This window comes from Bos mutus, chromosome 15 (genome assembly GCF_027580195.1).
Source record: "Bos mutus isolate GX-2022 chromosome 15, NWIPB_WYAK_1.1, whole genome shotgun sequence".
NCBI lineage: Eukaryota > Metazoa > Chordata > Mammalia > Artiodactyla > Bovidae > Bos > Bos mutus.
This window is the reverse complement of record NC_091631.1, coordinates 55531445-55548822: the sequence shown is the minus strand read 5'-3', so window position 1 is coordinate 55548822 and position 17378 is coordinate 55531445. Positions and strand designations below refer to the sequence as shown.

The following is a 17378-nucleotide window of genomic DNA, read 5'->3' as shown; positions in this document are numbered from 1 at the left end:
ATGTCCTGGAGTTTCCACGGGAAAATCCAGCTAGGGGGACTGCTCCTTTCTCTCCTTGGCTGCATCTGCTTATGCGTCACCACTATCCTTCCCCGGTGGAAGACTCTCAGTCTGGAGCTGAACGAAATGGAGACCTGGACCATGGGGCTTTGGGAGGTCTGCGTGGATCAGGAGGAAGTCGCCACCGTGTGCAAAGCCTTTGAGTCCTTCCTGTCTCTGCCCCAGGAGCTCCAGGCGTCCCGCATCCTCATGGTGGCCTCCCATGGGCTCGGACTCATGGGGCTTCTGCTCTCTGGCTTTGGGGCTGAATGCTTCCAGTTTCATAGGATCAGACGGGTGCTTAAAAGGAGGCTTTGCCTCCTGGGAGGGACTTTGGAGGCATCAGCTGCGGCCACTACCCTCCTTCCCGTCTCCTGGGTGGCCTACGCCACAATCCAAGACTTCTGGGATGACAGCATCCCTGAGATTGTGCCTCGGTGGGAGTTTGGAGATGCCCTCTACCTGGGTTGGGCTTCTGGTGTTTTCCTGGCCCTTGGTGGGTTACTCCTCATCTTCTCAGCCTGCCTGGGAAAAGAAGATGTGACTTTTCCCCTCATGGCTGTTCCTACAACAGCCCCACCATCCTGTGCTCCAGCAGAGTTATCTGATGGCTCGTTCTACCTAATGCCAAGACCTAGGACCCTGCTCATCTAGGACAAGCTTCTGCCAAGGAATCTCTGGGACAGAGGAATGTCAGTAGAATCCTTTTTCTTCCTTACCCTCTTCACTCTATATTTGTTTGCTTCATTTTAGGGGTGGTGGTCACTGTCCTGTTTGTTCAGGAATTTGACTGTCTTAGTGATGTGATGATCCTAATTTCAGAATGAAAAATCAAAGCACAGTTTCTAAAAGCATATTTATCTGATTTAGATTTTATTTACATAACATGCTGTTAAACTTATGAATTATATACTTGATTCTTCTATTACCAAGGAAAACATTACAAAATTGCATCCATCCTAGAAAAACTAGTCTACTCTACATGTAGATAGAAAAGTTTAAGAATATACCTTGGCAATTGAAAATGAAATATTGGCCTAGAATAATACCTCAGGATTGGAACCCTCCTTGCCTTCATTTTCAGCTTCAGGTGCATGATTTGAAAGGGAGTGTCACAATATATCTTTGCTGTTTTGTAGATTCTTAATATTCCAAAGGGAAGACATATTCTTATTTCTGCTATGTTAGGAGGCTGTATGTGGTCTGTCTCCCCAACATGAAGGTAAGAAATGGTGTGAGTGAGTGATAGGGTGACCAACAATCCTGGTTTGCCCAGAACAGGGCACTTTCAGCACTGACCCTAGGAAGATCCCTGGCATGGCTGTGCCCAAGGACTGCCCAACATGGGCATATACCTGGAAAGAATTGTCAGCTTCCTGGAAATACCTTTTACTATATGACTCACATCATAAATCCCTTACATTTTAATCCAAGTGTCAGATGACCTACCTAGGCTGTAGCTACCAATAAAGTCCCTTTCACAACAATGACCCCAGTTCCTTTGCTTGTCCCCCTTTCCTGACCATCCGCCCCAAATCTTCCCTAGGAATTTCTGCAGGTCCTCAAGAGGAAGCCTCCTGCTTGCTCGTAAACCCGCTCATCAGCTGAAATTACCCTGCAAACTCGCCCTCTTCCTTTCACTACCATCTGCCTCCCACTCCCCTAATTGGCTAAGAGTCACCACTGACCCTATCGACAATTCCCACAGGAGAACAACTAAGCGTGATGGTCCCAATGTCCTCACACAGATCGCTTCTTCAAGTTCAAAGGCACCTTTGCTCATAGGACCCAGGAGACCCTCCCTCCACACACTGGTGGTGCACTTTGCCCTGAGGCTGTACTGTTTGTGTTCAGATGCTTCTCCTCTAATGAAGAGCCCTGGCCTAGCCCTGGCATCTTGAGGTACCCATTGCTCAACAAGAATATGCACATACCAACACAAGAATAAACCGTTTGCCAGCGTAGCCCATATCAGTTCCCTTTATTTTTTCTGAGGAAATGAGTCTGCCCTGGTGCAGCTTTGTCTGCAGTACCTGACTCACATACCTTCTCACCCAGAATAACATCCTGTAGGGATCGGTTTCTCCAGAAAGCTCTTTTCCCTTTTACATATATCCTTTTGTATATGTTCACTTCACATACACAGATCTAAAAGCCTTAGGTAAATGAATTTTTCAGTATAAAAGGGGATTGCATCAAATTTGTATTCTGGCCTTCTCTGGTTTTGATGCCCATTTTATCAACTATCCTTTCTCGATTACATTTCAAAGATCTCGAGGCCAAGTTTCAATCAGGCTGCTGCTGCTAAGTCACTTCAGTTGTGTCCAACTCTGTGCGATCCCATAGACGGCAGCCCACCAGGCTCTCCCGTCCCTGGGATTCTCCAGGCAAGAACAGTGGAGTAGGTTGCCATTTCCTTCTCCAATGCATGAAAGTGAAAAGTGAAAGGGAAGTCGCCCAGTCGTGTCCGACTCTTCGAGACCCCATGGACTGCAGCCTACTAGGCTCCTCCGTCCATGGGATTTTCCAGGCAAGAGTACTGGAGTGGGGTGCCATCGAAGCTCAAATAGCCAAGAGTTGTCCTTGGATCCCATAGGATCTACAAGGAGGACCCATGTCATCATTCATCCATCTCTTTGAACAAATGTTACTGTCCACCTACCACATCCCAGGCATTGTGCTAGCAACCAGGAGTAAGACAAAACTTGTCCCTGCCCCTCATCTAGGCAATTAGGGGACACAAATATTGACAGGGAGTCACATCAGTGGAAATTGTAATTGTGACAGACTTTACAAACTTGGAAAGGTACATGGTTCCATGGGCTTCCCTGGTAGCTTGGTGATGAAGAATCCACCTGCCAATGCAGGAGACATGGGTTTGATCCCTGGGTGGGGAAGATCCCTTAGAGAAGGAAATGGCAACCCACTCCAGTATTCTTGCCTGGGAAATCCCATGGACAGAGGAGCCCGGCAGGCCACAGTCTGTGGTGTTGCAAGAGAGTCGGACATGACCGAGTGATTAAACACCACCACCACATAGTTCTATACGATCATGCAATAGGAGGACTTTAACCTAGTCAGGTTCGATGAGTGGGTACCCTAAGGAAATGGTAACTGGCTAAAAGCTAAAGGGTGGACAGCAGTTCTAGATGGAAAGAGAAGAAAGTGTAAGGCAAGGCTGGTGAAGTAGGAAGGAACCAGACCTTGCAGGGCCTGTAAGGCCTGAAGAACGTTATCTGTGTTCTTAGAACCACAGGAAGCCAAGCATGGGGGCTGGGAATAGGAGCTCAGCTGACCTGCAGCAGGAGCCCACCCTACTTTCCTAACACCTAAGGCTATGGTTTTTCCAGTGGTCATGTATGGATGTGAGAGTTGGACTGTGAAGAAAGCTGAGCACCGAAGAATTGATGCTTTTGAACTGTGGTGTTGGAGAAGACTCTTGAGAGTCCCTTGGACTGCAAGGAGATCCAACCAGTCCATTCTGAAGATCAGCCCTGGGATTTCTTTGAAAGGAATGATGCTAAAGCTGAAACTCCAGTACTTTGGCCACCTCATGCAAAGAGTTGACTCAATGAAAAAGACTGATGCTGGGAGGGGTTGGGGGCAGGAGGAGAAGGGGACGACAGAGGATGAGATAGCTGGATGGCATCACTGACTCGATGGATGTGAGTCTGAGTGAACTCCGGGAGTTGGTGATGGACAGGGAGGCCTGGCGTGCTGCGATTCATGGGGTCGCAAAGAGTCGGACACAACTGAGTGACTGAACTGAACTGTCCCTGTGCCATATCCCTGCCACATAGCTGGGTGGGGTTTAAGAATGACAATGCACTTTCACATATCTTGTGCTTTATTTACTGTTATTTTGAGGGTTGGTGTTTTGTTTTTTGAGCTGGGGAGAACAGATATTGTTTTCCTAATGAGGAAATGAAGAATTTAGGCAACATGCCCACAGTGAGTAATTAGCTGGCAGAGACTTGAATCCAAGGTTTGGATGCTGCCGAAGTCTTTCATCACCCCGCTGGTTGCTTCGTGGGGGTGGGCTGCCGACAATCCACCAGAACAAAGGAAAAACCAGCACCCCAGCAGAAGAAGGAAAAAGACCTGTCAGAAAAAATCTCGTTCTCTGTGCATTTGTTGGGGTCTAAACAGGGTCTTTGTTGTCAGATAGCTCACCTGCTCCTGCTGGTGGCTTGCAGCCCTCACCCTAATCCCCAGGGTGCAGGTGCTGATGATGTTTTCCATCAGCATGTGATTATGGCTTCCTCTGCAAAGAAAGGGCACAAACTAACATCTGTTAAAAAAAAAAAAAAAAAAAGTCTGTTTTTCTAACTCTCCTTTAAAAAGGACACAAAGGCATTAAACAAAAAAAATTCGGGAGTGGAGCAGGCCCTGTTGATTGATTCCCAAGCAGTCAATAGCATGTCATCCCCTGAAGGAAGTGATCTGCATTTTGGACAGAGTCTACTTTTCGAGAAAGAATCTGAGGAAGAAGATGTTTTTCACCTAAAACTGCCACGGTGCTTTTATCTACCTGCTACTTTGTAGGGAAAATAATGAGAAATAAAAATAGAACTCATTAAATCTTAGCTTCAGCTCAGTCTTTTCTCATACATTTGTGGCAAATTAGCATTAAAAACATTTCTTTGTTGTGGTTACACATGGAGAAGTGTGTTGTCATATGTATGAAAAACAGAAAGGGACATCAATCAATTAAGGTTTCAAGCCAAAAGCTTTTATTATGTGCAAGGCATTTTAAGAAAATAACTCAGGGACTTGCCAAACTTAATGCAGTTAGAATTTGATGAGTTCCGTGTTATCTTCTCCACTGGCCTTCCTTTGAATGGTGAACATTTCACCATTTGCAAAGAAGGCATTCCAGGAAGTTCCTGTTAAAATATTCATCTGTTACCCTTCTGAGCCTCTGGGACTAGCTCTAAGGGGAAAGTCGCAAGGGTGAGACACATTTTGGAATGGGAGGAAAATCAGAAATAGATCCATGGGCTTCTGGACTGGAGGTGTGTCTTAGCAGCTAGGGTTAGGGTAATACAACTGTTTAGTCGCTGGCCTCTGATGAAGAACTGAAAGAAACTGGAATCACACTCCACTCTACTAATTGATGGATTTATTTTTAAAGCCAGGTGTTCTTGCTACCTTGTCCATATTTATAGTTGCCCAGAATTTTGAATAGTACCTCAAAGCTAAATCCAATGGGCGACATATGCCTTGGGTTCTTCAGGAAGCCCTGTTTGCTGGACAGAGGAGCCTGGTGGGCTACAGTCCTTAAGGCCTGCAAAGAGCTGGACACGAGTGCATTGACTTAGTACTAGTACTCACTCTAAAGACAGGGGCTCACCACTCCTGCTAGGAAGTAAACTGGTGGTCAGCCTTCACACAGCCCGCCTAAGAGAAGCACCCAGATTCATCAGGGAGGATTCCTGGAAGGGAATTCACAACAGTTGGGAGCACTGTGATGTCTCCACCCTTCCTTGTGAGGGGGGCGGCAGGGAGATGGACCACAGGAGAACCACTCACAGATGCAGCTGCTCCCAGCAGGAAAGACGGTATCTGAAACGTACGCATCCCACCCTGCTGAGTGGCGCAAACTCCTGGTGGCCGAGGCACAGAGGAGGGTGCCTGAACAGCACTGGAGCAGCCCGCGGCAGGGGGCGGGCTGGCTTGGATGGGGCGAGGCAGCAGCACCAGCCCCCCTGCCTTTGACTGGTGCATGGATGGCTAAGTTTTCTGTAACCTGAATGGGTGCCGGGGAAGGCAGCCTGGGTGGCACTGTCCGGAGCACTGCTGGAAGGTGGGAGTGGCGAGAGCAGGAGCTGAGAGGATTGGGAGAGGTCAGTCAGAAAGTCCCAAAGCTGCACCAGGGAATGATGTGGAGGTTTTGCACAGGGTTCTCTTTAGAACCGTAAAATAGCCAACACAAGAGCTAGTAATTGGATTCCTGCCATAAAAAAAAGCCAAGAAATTATTTTTTAAAACATTGATTGATTGATTTGCTGTAGTGGGTCTTGGTTGTGGCATGCGGCCTCTAATTGTCCAACCCAATCAGGGAATTGGTGTTTTCAAACTGTGGCACTGGAGAAGACTGTAGAGAGTCCCTTGGACTGCATGGAGATCAAACCAGTCCATCCTAAAGGAAATCAACCCTGAATATTCATTGGAAGGACTGATGCTGAAGCTGAAGCTCCAATACTTTGGCCACCTGATGCGAACAGCCGACTCATTGGAAAAGACCCTGATGCTGGGAAAGACTGAAGGCAGGAGGAGATGACAGAGGATGAGATGGTTGGACTGCATCCCCAACTCAATGGACATGAGTTTGAGCAAACTCCGGGAGATGGTGAAGGACAGGGAAGCCTGATGTGCTGTAGTCCATGGGGTCGCAGAGTCGGACATGACTGAGTGACTGAACGATAGTTCTTAAAAGAGCTAACAAAGCCCAACAGAAAAGGATTGCAATGCCAGTTAACCAGGGACAGGTGAATCCCAGTCTCCAGGGAAGTCATGGAGAAGTCATGTAACCTGCCCAAACTCTTGAATCATTCCAGGTCAAGGGTCAGGTTGGTTCTTTTCCCACCTTGTCCCCAACATCCCTTCCGCTCATCCTTCTTTTTCACAACCCTTGAAATAAGTAAAACCATTCTTAGCCTGAGGCACTTTCCTGACCCTAAAAGAAATCTAGCAATACCTAAGGCAGTCCCAGCACCCTGCTGGGTGGTCTGAGCAGATCCACCTCTACAGATGTCCAGCTGTTCCTTTCTTCACCAACTACAGATTTTCAAAAGCTGATCAGGAAATAACTAATGTGAAAAGGCACAAAGCAGTCGAGTAGTTGTTAATAACACAGGTTATGACATGAGACACACCAAGGACAAGTGTCCTGGCTCCACTACCTAGGACACCTGTGACCTTGGGCAAGCCAACAATCCTCATTATCATCCCAGGGTTGTTACATAACTGTGCACAGCACTCAGTAATGACAGGGATTTAAAAGCAAAAGGCAAATGGTAAATAGTAAAAGCCTTCCCAGGTGGCACTAACAGTAAAGAACCCACCTGCCAATGCCAAGAGACGTGGGTTTGCTCCCTGTATTGGGAAGATCCCCTGGAGGAGGAAATGGCAACCCACTCCAGTATTCTTGCCTGGAGAATCCCATAGACACAGGAGTCTGGAGGGTTACAGTCCATGGGGTCGCAAAGAGTCAGACATGACTGAAGCGACTTAGCACACACACAATCAATGAGTAAGAAAATTAATCAATTCCCCATGAAAAAAATCTTTGCAGTGAGCTTTAAAACACAAAAGCACCTCTGAATATCTGTAAAAGATGGCTTAACCATTCATTTGACCAAAATATAAAATATTCAGCTTCAAGAAAAACTTTTTTGCCTTCTGAATCAAATTACGATGTGAATACACTCAAGTGCAATGCAACAGCAAATGAGAGGAAATCAGACACCACTAGGCGTTGCTCAAGAAGTGACTTGCCTTTGTGAAATGGAGTATCCCCTGCCCTATCTAGAAAGGAGGTCACAGCCAGCTGTGGTTCAAGGCCTCCAAATGTCCGTTTCTGAGCCCAGAGGGCCCGAACAGGGAGAACAATGCCCCCAGACAGCTGAGATGCATAGGAAAGGAATGAGTTCAGTGAACCCAGATGCTTGCACCTTCCCATAGAGAAGAGCGCTGAACTCCTTGTGATAGCTGGTTTTCCTTAATTATCAGTAATCTTTGATGTTCAGACTATCTACCTCTCTTTGGTACAAACTTCTATATAACCTGACTCCTTTCCCCGTCGCCTCCTTGGAGCAGTTTCTCGGGGCTACTTGAGAGGCTGCCTCCCAGGCTTGAAGTTCTAAAAATTCCCACCGAATAAAACCTCTCTCTGCTTTCAGGTTGTGACTATTTTTAGTTGACACTTTTCATTCCCATCAAGCTTCTTAACCCTTTAATCTGCTCTTTTCTCTGTAAGAAGAAAAACTGAAACATGAGAAATGCTTACTGAGTCCATCCATTTCCAAAATAGAACATATATAAACAAAGGCCATACTGCATACCAAAGGTAAAACAAATACTTTTATTGCACATTTATAAAATCTGCATAGTTGTAGCAAGTCTTTGACCCTCCCACAATTCCCCTGGTAATCTTTAAAATTTGGTTAAAACACAATACCCAATCTGGAGCCTTCTAAAAATGGTCAACAGGATATTTCTCTCTCTACATATACATATATATATTTTTTTACAAACCCACATCCCCTACTTTTTAAAAGGAAAAAAGGGGGTGGGGTGTCATAATGTTCTTCTGGACCAGCAGCAGCCTTAGCCATGTGTTTTAGCCATTTTCAGATGCTAGAAAAATTTACCTTTAAATAGTTAACAACTCTGAAAATGTGATCTTTAGTCAAGTTTCACAATGCTGCTCTTCCATCTGATGTCCTTAATGCTTTCTCCTTTCTTTCACTCGGGACTGAGTATGAGGTTTTCTGGTTTATTTAAAAATATAAAATAAAATCAAAGGAAGAAAGGAGAGGCAGCCTTCTTTTGACTTTTCAGCCTCTTACTGCCACATGACCTTATGTTCTACCCACATGTGAAAGGGTGGTGGCTCATCAACAACCTATTTTTTTCATCTCCTGTCAAGAGCCGGGCAACAACCCATTTTTTCATCTCCTCCCTTGCAGCTAATTTTTTTTAATGTCATCTGTATCTGATAAAATAACGAGTAGCTGTTCATACAGTTCAGGTCCTGATGAATCACCCTTTTAGTCTGCTGTCAAAAATACTGATGCCTGAAGGATACTCTGAGGCTCAGAAAAACCCAGGCTGTCTTGCAGGGACAAGAGACATTTCAGGGCTTCTGCCACAAATCAATGCCTTAATACACTGGTTCCTGCCTTTTTTCGTGAAATTGCTTCTATGATTCTGTACCTAAAAAGTGCAGTTTTATTTTCAACCCTTCTTTACACACACAGCATAGTTAGGATCTCGATCTGAGTCTCACTTTCCCACCTAATCCCTTTCCCAGGGTAAACACTGTGACAACAGACTTCTGTGCAACAGACGGTCAACCAAAGACCAGGCTGGGTCTTGAACACGTGGGGGCTTATTTCACTGTCACAGCTGACACTCCTTGAATTGACTCCATGACAGCTGCAAATCGGCTACAAAGGTCATAGGGAGAATTGGGCCGAATAGTTGGAGGCTCCTTTAAGACAATGATTTCTGCAGAAGGATCTAGAAGTCTGGGTAGAAACTCCCCTAAGCACAGCTGCAGATTTTCTGTGGAGGGAAAATAGATGGTTAGTATACAGCTAAATAAATCTCTTGAGTTAAAACTACTAAGTCTGCAACAACCTCCAAGTTCAAAGCATTGTTCTGGCCAGCTAATGACAAATGACGATTCCTTCAGGCCAAATCAAGAGCAAAGACCTATTTGCCGACTATAGCAGAGTTTTAGGTCATTGTTTTAAGGCATCTGACATGCGGCAGGATAACACTATATATTCACTTCATTATGGACATGTCTTCTAATCAATCATCCTTTAAAATTTGAGAAAGTACCATAAATATAATGTGCTGTGAACATACTACTGCCATAAAGATAACGCTGGTCTTATCCTTCAATTAAAATATACCAGTGTGTACATGGCATTAAGTAAAGCTATAACGTCACACACAGTTTAAACAAAAACTGAAAACATTAAAATGAAATTCTTAGCTACTAATTATTATAGATTTTTTCAATAAATATCATAAACTTGAACACTTTGACAAATCACCAGAATATCTTTACATCAGTGAGCAACAAAGAGGCTTCATATTAGGATACATAACAACTTTCTAAGTCAACTAAACTCGCCTAAAAATATCTAGTTTTAGGCTCTCTCTCCAAAATGCTTTGGACAGGCACAAACATTCCATTTACTAATTTATTAACCTTGAAGGCATCACAGTTAATAAAATGTTTATGTCTTGCAACTTCAAGTCACAGGAAAATTTAATTATGGCACTGACAGGTAATCAAGCCGCATAAACAGATTTTTTTTTATATTTAAACTACAAAGTTCAAGTTCAGATTTTGGCAGATGGAAAAGTAACAGCAGTCTAACATTGCTGGAGCACAGTGATATTTTTTTCCAAATAGAGCTGTGTGGCTAGCTGTGGAGGTGATTCAGCAACCAAAGAGGAGGTAAGGGGAGGCTAAGGACAGGGGTTCAGGGTCCTGTTCCTTGTTTCAATACAACAGATGTAATTTTCATGCATTTATATGCTCGGGGATTCCAATCCCTTAAAAAGGTTTGACAACCAGTGCTACAGAGTCCAACTGTCATTTCTAGAACTCTCAGGGGTCTTAGAAATTATTAGCAATGGCAACAAACAACACACCTGCGATATCCTGCCCAAGGTAAGAGCACCAGTGGTTTCTCATGACCTCAATGGCATCCAGGTCATCCTTGGAGATGTCATTATTAATGATAAGGTGAATACAGGGAATGATCAGCTCATTCATCACATTAATACCCTCTGTTACAGAGTGCTCATCGTTTGTTTCAAAGAGAGAAGCTGCTTTGGCATTCAGCTCCTATGGATAAAAAACAGTGGGGAAAAAAGTCTCAAAAAGAAGACAAATATTTAAACAAGTAGTTCCCAAACTTCACTGTACATTGGAATTGCCCGGGATCCTTAAAAACCACAGATACCCTAACACACTCATGCTGCTTTGATTGGTATTTGGCTGACCTAGGCACTGGGATTTTTTTCTTTAAATGCCCCCAAGGTGATACGAATGCAGCAAAGCCTCTTACCAAGTGGCCTAAACTTATAAGTCAAGGTCATATTTAACACCTGCTTCTATCAAAAGACCTATTTGATGGTTCTCACTCTTCACCAAAAATCAAAAATCACCTGCAGAAGACAAGGTGGTGCCCAGGCCCCTCACCAGGAGACTGGTTTAACCGTCTGAAGGAGGCCTGGGCACCAACATGTGAAAGCCCCTTAGGTGATTCTGACACACACCGGGAACTGAGAGCCAGAGACGGAAAGAAGCCAAATCCTTATTACTGCCTTCCTGTGGCAGCTGAGCAGGACGTTCAAAACGTAATCTCTATTTGGTGATTTAAAAAATAAAAGCACTTGCGGTCCATCAAATCTACAAGGCTCCCTTTTCAGCTTCAAAGTGCCCTGCCATATCTACAACTGACACAGGAATCCAAGTATAATAAGAAAATGAAGCTTCTGAGATACATACATGTCACAACTTAATCTCTTCCATTTGGCATTAACGAGAGGTAGTGGCAGAAATGCGGGCCTGACTGCTCCTTGGTGGAGGGTGATCCTGCTGCGTGGCAGGGAGGCCCAATGCAAGCTTAGCCTGAGGTTAAGCCGCCTCTGCAGTTTTCTGAAGACAAGCACCTGGAGGGACCCCTGGGGAGGCAGACAGACTATGGGTGCGCCTTCCCACACAGCAGCCAAGTGCAAAACGACCGGGCTAGATCTCCTGTGGTTTATGACAAGAATGTTAACAGAATGGCAGGATCAATCCTTATGGTTCAAACCTTTTAAAAACTGGAGTCTCTTTAGACATCACTAAAGCTTCTCATCTACTAGCTTATTAATTAGGGAACATAGAAAACACATGTTTATTATATGCTTACTGTGTGCCAGGCACAGAGAAAGGCTGACTAAGAAGAGGGTCTATGCTCAAGGAACTCACCATCTAGCAGAGAGGCATGTGATATATAAGCTGTGATGCAGCACACATGAAGAGCACCAAAAAGGGGAGATGAGGTTCTCACCTAACTTCTATCAGGGGCGGAAGAAGAATGATGTTCACTGAAGTAACTTAATCTGTTTCAATGTAGAACTACTCTTGAGGGTTTAGAACAATCTAAAACCTGCAGGAGGTTTTTTTTGTTTTATGTTATATTTCTTCCTGGCTTCTAGGAACAGAGGTAAATAAATACAATAAAACACAAAAATTGTCAGGCTTTATACAGAGTACACACCAGAAGGCATTTTCTTCGGTATAAAGCGATCACCGACTCCTTTACGCCCCGCTGGGGCCCCTTCATCAGCAGAGTGGCATTACTTTGGTAGGCATACACCAGGTAGGAAAGCGCTTCTTGGTACCTGAGAAAGTTATCGATGAAAAACAGCTCAGTGCTCCTTTCCCAAACCCAGGGCTTAGTCCCCATCGCTCTCTAATACAAGAATGGAACCAGCTACAGGGATGGAAAAGTCTTAAGCATGGAGGCAGCATGGTGCAGGTGGAAAAGAGGGCCAAAGACCACAGCCAGCCTCAGCTCCTCTGCAAACTGGCCGAGAAGCTCAAGGCAAATCATGGCACTTCCCTGGACTTCTGTTTCTCCCAACTCTACAACAAGGAAGTGGAAGAGAGGCTCACTACGGTCCACACTGACTCTAAAATTCATTTTCTGAGTTCATTTTCATTTATCACGAAGAAAATTGGCCATTATATCTCTCAACCAAGAAATCTATCATTATATAAAAGATGAAGATACATGTTTGATGTTCAGTGCAAACGTGAAGCAGAACACTGAAAAAGGTAGAGACACGGTGCGGGTGTGGAAGGGGCTGTGGTCCTTAGAGTTCCTGGTGGGCATCCACAACCAGTATGCTCGGCAACATGAGTCGCCACTTACTTTCCTTTCTGATAGAGTTCCAGGCCTGTCAGCAGATACACAGACACCTTTCGAAACAAACTGTAATCTTCATGCCACTTCTGAAAAGGAATGACAGCCATTCATGATTATGACCAAAACTACTTCTACCCTTTTCCCCACAGCAACTTTCAAACTCAGTACTAATACTTACGGAGCTCATATGGCCCAGCACAAAAACAGGAGACACAAAAGCTTTCAGATTATAAAGTACTGGACATTTATGATAAAAGTCTACCGCTGACCTTAATTTTCCATGTCCTGTTCCTGCCGCCGAGCAACAGAAATATTCACTTCACATGAGCTTTAGAATTTCGGATCTTAACTTCCAACACCCACGCCAAAGTCATTCAGCTCTGGTCTGAATGAACGGCCTCCCGAGTTCTGAGGAAGCCATTCAGATGAGGGAAGACAGAAGGTCAAGGCCGCTCCAATTTCAGGAACAACACTAACCTTGCCTGGGGGGGTGGGGGGTGGGGGCCAGGGGCGATGAGTAGGGCACACCGAGGTGGCACACAACAGTGTCGTACCTACATGATGTGTTTTGTTTTTGGAAATCTGTAGTCAAGCGTGCATTTTAATGCATAAAAATTTAGTTTTGAATACAGAAATATTAGAAAACTGTATTATTTAAAGCAAACCAAAACCACGAAGTCACGAATTATATTGCCTAGGACAAGGCTGCTGCTGCTGCTAAGTCGCTTCAGTCATGTCCGACCCTGTACGACCCCATAGACAGCAGCCCACCAGGCTCCCCCGTCCCTGGGATTCTCCAGGCAAGAACACTGGATTGGGTTGCCATTTCCTTCTCCAATGCATGAAAGGGAAAAGTGAAAGTGAAGTCGCTCAGTCGTGTCTGACTCTTAGCGACCCCATGGACTGCAGCCTACCAGGCTCCTCCGTCCATGGGATTTTCCAGGCAAGAGTACTGGAGTGGGGTGCTACTGCCTTCTCTAAAGTGAGTATTTAAGGGAAATGAAGTGCTGATCAGCTGAAGAGAAGAATGGCATAAAGAAACTGGCCATTCAAAGGGTTAAGAAAAGATCATTCATTCTGACTCAGCTTTTTTTGAAAGGTGGTGGGAGTCTTGGCGATAATATAAAATTGTTTGCTTTATAGCTTATAAAGTTTATTAATATTACTACAAGTTGTACAAATTGGATTATAAATATATTGGTGCATATGTATAATTTACTATACGAGGAGGAACATATTGGAGAAGGAAATGGCAACCCACTCCAGTATTCTTGCCTGGAGAATCCCATGGACGGAGGAGTTTGGCAGGCTACAGTCCGTACGGTCACAAAGAGTTGGACACCACTGAAGTGACTTAGCACGCACGAGAAGAACACATAAATGACAGCCCCAAATGTTTCAACAGCTTGGCCTCCTTACCTTTTTGTTTGTTTTTTAATTGTTAGGGTTGCCTTAGAAATTTATATGTTTGCTTTGTAGACGTAAAGAGAAGACCTCACCTTGTACTCTTCCATATTCATGTCATCTGGACCAATCTCCTTCAGTTTTGCTTGAGCCACCTTCATAATACTGATCGATCTGTGGACAAAGTTAAGAAAGCAATGACCATTTCCCCTCCAGAGGACTAAGTCAACATAGAAGGAAGGGTGGTTCATCGAAGTACTCCCTTCTCACCTTTCATCATAGCTAAGGTTTTTATCGGCAAATTGTTCCAGAAGGGTCCGCTCTACTACCCTTTTAGGCGCTTCATTTTGGAAGAAGTAGATGAGCACGTGCTGAAGACGAGGATCACTGTGAGAGGTGGGGGTCTCCTTGGCGAGCTGATAGAGCCTGGAGTACTCTTCATGGAATGCCTATTGAAGACAGAACTGGTAGTCAGAAAAGGGGGCATGGAGGGCTTATACACACAGAAACCGCTGCCTAAGGGGGTTTTCATCACTCTAAGAAGACTTCTAAGAAGTTCTTATTGAGGAATGACAGAGGCAACTGGAGCCTATAATCTCTTTGCCTTTCAAAAAAGAACAAAACTCCTCTAGCACCAGAGACATCCTGTACTCACAAGAAAATCATTTTCCTCATACAGTGCTCAGAAAAACAAAAGTTTTAATTGTTTCAGGCGTTTATCTTTGAGTACCAAGGACCTGAAATTTAAAAATCCAAATGTATTTCTTTTCTTAAATTTTATTCAAACACCTTAAAAAGCATGGCCTACTTTCTTATATTACAGCCTCCAAATTACAAAGGCAAGGTCTCACTCACAGCTTTATTAATAGGCACCTCCTAAGAACCAGGAGGTTACTCCAGGCCAGGTGTGACCTGAGCATCGAGGCTGTGTTACTGCCACGAGAGGAGGAGCCATCAGTGCCGTGGAATGGCTGGGCTGTTGGCCGGGCAGCAAAGGGAGTTTTACGTTTTACTTCAATGAAAGACATTTTTTTAGCATCTGATATAATCACTGCCCCATGATTATGATCCCTGTGGTATAAGGATTAGAATTTAATCCTAATTAAATGAGAATTTAAAAGACAAGACAAAACAGAGATACCTTAATAAGCCCTGCTTCAGACCCATCTCGGTCAAAGGTCTGACGGGCTTTAGCTATGGCCAGGATGACCCCTTGCATGGCAGGGCTCAGCATCACCTACCACAAGAGGACACAAAACACAGAGAGAAAGCAGAGAAGAAGGGTTCAGAAGAAGACTGTGAAAGAAAGGTGAACAGACCGCCGCAGGGAAGTGGGGCGGCGTGCTCCCCGGCCAGCGGCCACTGCAGGGGCAGGCTCGCACACCCCGCTCCACACTAGCGGCCCCTGGCCCTCTGCACGACCACAGACCTTGCCCATGACCAGCTATTCCTACAGACGCTCTCTAATTTAGCAGATGAATAAAGAGGTATGTCTAAAAATACCTACGATGTGGCACTGCTACACAATCAAGGTAAGTTACAGCTCTCAGAGGGGAAAGGTCTGAGGTGAGAATTCCACCTGAGTTCCGAGGTTTGGGTGTCCATCCTAAATACATCGGTCTTTCAGAGCTTTTATCTGGGTGAACAGCACATTTGAAACAGTCTGAAACTAGCAGGTGCACAAATAGGACTTTATAATGTGAAAACCTTGCAATGATTAAAAAAAAAACCATCCCACAGAAACCTGAGGACAGGATTCAGGACTGTTAGTGTGTGGTGACAGCTGCAAAGGAGGCAGACAGCAAACAGCCTGGAAATCTGCAGCTCCTCCCCGGAGCTTCCGAGTTAAAACCAGGTCAACTCACATTCGACCTGCTCACTAGACAACTGAAATTTTCATATTTGGAGGAAATGCAATGGGCTAATATTACCAAAGACTCCTAATTTAAAAGGCAATTTTGTGTTCAGGATATGATGCATGGAACTAAATTCTACCTTTCTGAGCCACCTGGACTCCACAGTGGCCTTGTAAGGACAGGTCTGAGTAGAGACCTGCTGGCAGCAGTGTGACTAAGGCCCTCTCGCCCACCACCTGTGTCTAGGAGAAAACACTGTTGCCAAACACCTTACACAGCTATGCTTAGTCACTTGAGAAGGAAATACAAGACTGACAACAGACAGCTAGACCCTGACTCATCTCTGTACCTCCTCATCATATCCATCTGCATCAGATCTAACCAGAATCCTTCCCACACTGGGAATCTCGACTTCAGAGACCTCAGCATTAGGCTGGGCAGCAGACTCTGCGTCACGAGCCTGTGGGGGCTGCTCTGACTGCTCTGCAAGGTTTGTTTCCGGGGGCATGGGCTTCTTGGGTTCAGCTTCCTTAAGCTGTGGCAGCAGAATGGAGAGAAAGAGTAAGAAAAAAACAGAAATAAAGAGGGATTGGTTAAATGCAGCAGACACAGAATAACAGAAAAGTGAGAAAACTGTGGCAATTATTGCCGAAAGCCCACCCCTCCAGATTCTGGGCTTCCCGGCCTCTCACCTCACTCAGTGCAGCTTCTACGCCACTGTTCTCATAGGCATGTGCTGTGTTTGCAATCGCCTGGGCAGTCTGCTCCTTCACGATCACAGCGTGCTCAGAGGACAGGCACCGAGCCCCGTGGGAAGAGGCTACTGAAGATTCTGAGAAAGAACAGCAGGTACGAATCAGCATCTGGTAATAAAACCACTAGAACACTCTACAAGGCAAGCAGGACTGGATACAAAGTTTAATGTGCACACCTTCTAACTCACCTTTTGAAAAAATTATGTAAATTTCCCCTAGAAACAAGTAGCTAAAAGAAACAGCTACTTCAGCAAGGAGTCACTGATGACTCTGTAAAGTTTAATGTGCTCCCAATATTATCATATTTCTTCATGGCAAAAAGGCTTCCTATAAATAACTATCCGTTAGGAAGATCACTTTACAGAATAGTTTTCATAAAATCTACCTATTAATCTTACCATAGTTTCTCCTGCAACCTGGGAAATGAGCAAGCACTAAACAGAGTGAAAGTCCAGGTAGCTAGCTGCTAATCCTTCTGCTATTACTTCTGCTCAGCAGAACTGACTGTCTAGAGCCACAAGCTAGGCTGTCAGGCTGTGCAACACCAACTCTGATCACACTGTGCAGAGCGTGGCATGGCTCACTCAAAGGATGCGCACGGGGCTGGCTACGGGAGTGCAGCGTGAACTCCCCCAAGTCACTGGCATAAACAGCCT

At 44.9% G+C, this 17378-nt stretch overlaps 2 protein-coding genes across 14 annotated transcripts in view; one reads left to right on the top strand and one right to left on the bottom strand.

The window, feature by feature from the left end:
- CLDN25 (claudin 25) lies at positions 1–693 on the top strand. The gene has a single exon (XM_005908308.2). It carries the CDS (start codon positions 1–3, stop codon positions 691–693), a length of 693 nt encoding a protein of 230 aa, XP_005908370.2.
- A 7413-nt stretch (positions 694–8106) lies between these two features.
- USP28 (ubiquitin specific peptidase 28) overlaps positions 8107–17378 on the bottom strand; it is a 65444-nt gene continuing 56172 nt past the window's right edge. For 6 of the 13 annotated variants that reach the window (XM_070384187.1, XM_070384184.1, XM_070384189.1 and 3 more), the window contains 9 exons: positions 16660–16799; positions 16317–16502; positions 15253–15348; positions 14382–14560; positions 14207–14285; positions 12714–12793; positions 12057–12180; positions 10438–10633; positions 8107–9330 (listed from right to left, as the gene is read on the bottom strand). In XM_070384187.1, coding sequence (XP_070240288.1) covers positions 9155–9330; positions 10438–10633; positions 12057–12180; positions 12714–12793; positions 14207–14285; positions 14382–14560; positions 15253–15348; positions 16317–16502; positions 16660–16799 — 1256 coding nt within the window. In that variant the 3' untranslated portion in view covers positions 8107–9154. Of the gene's footprint in view, positions 9331–10437; positions 10634–12056; positions 12181–12713; positions 12794–12976; positions 13116–14206; positions 14286–14381; positions 14561–15252; positions 15349–16316; positions 16503–16659; positions 16800–17378 lie in introns of those variants that run through there. The other 7 variants (XM_070384192.1, XM_070384193.1, XM_070384194.1 and 4 more) reach the window with 4 other exon arrangements.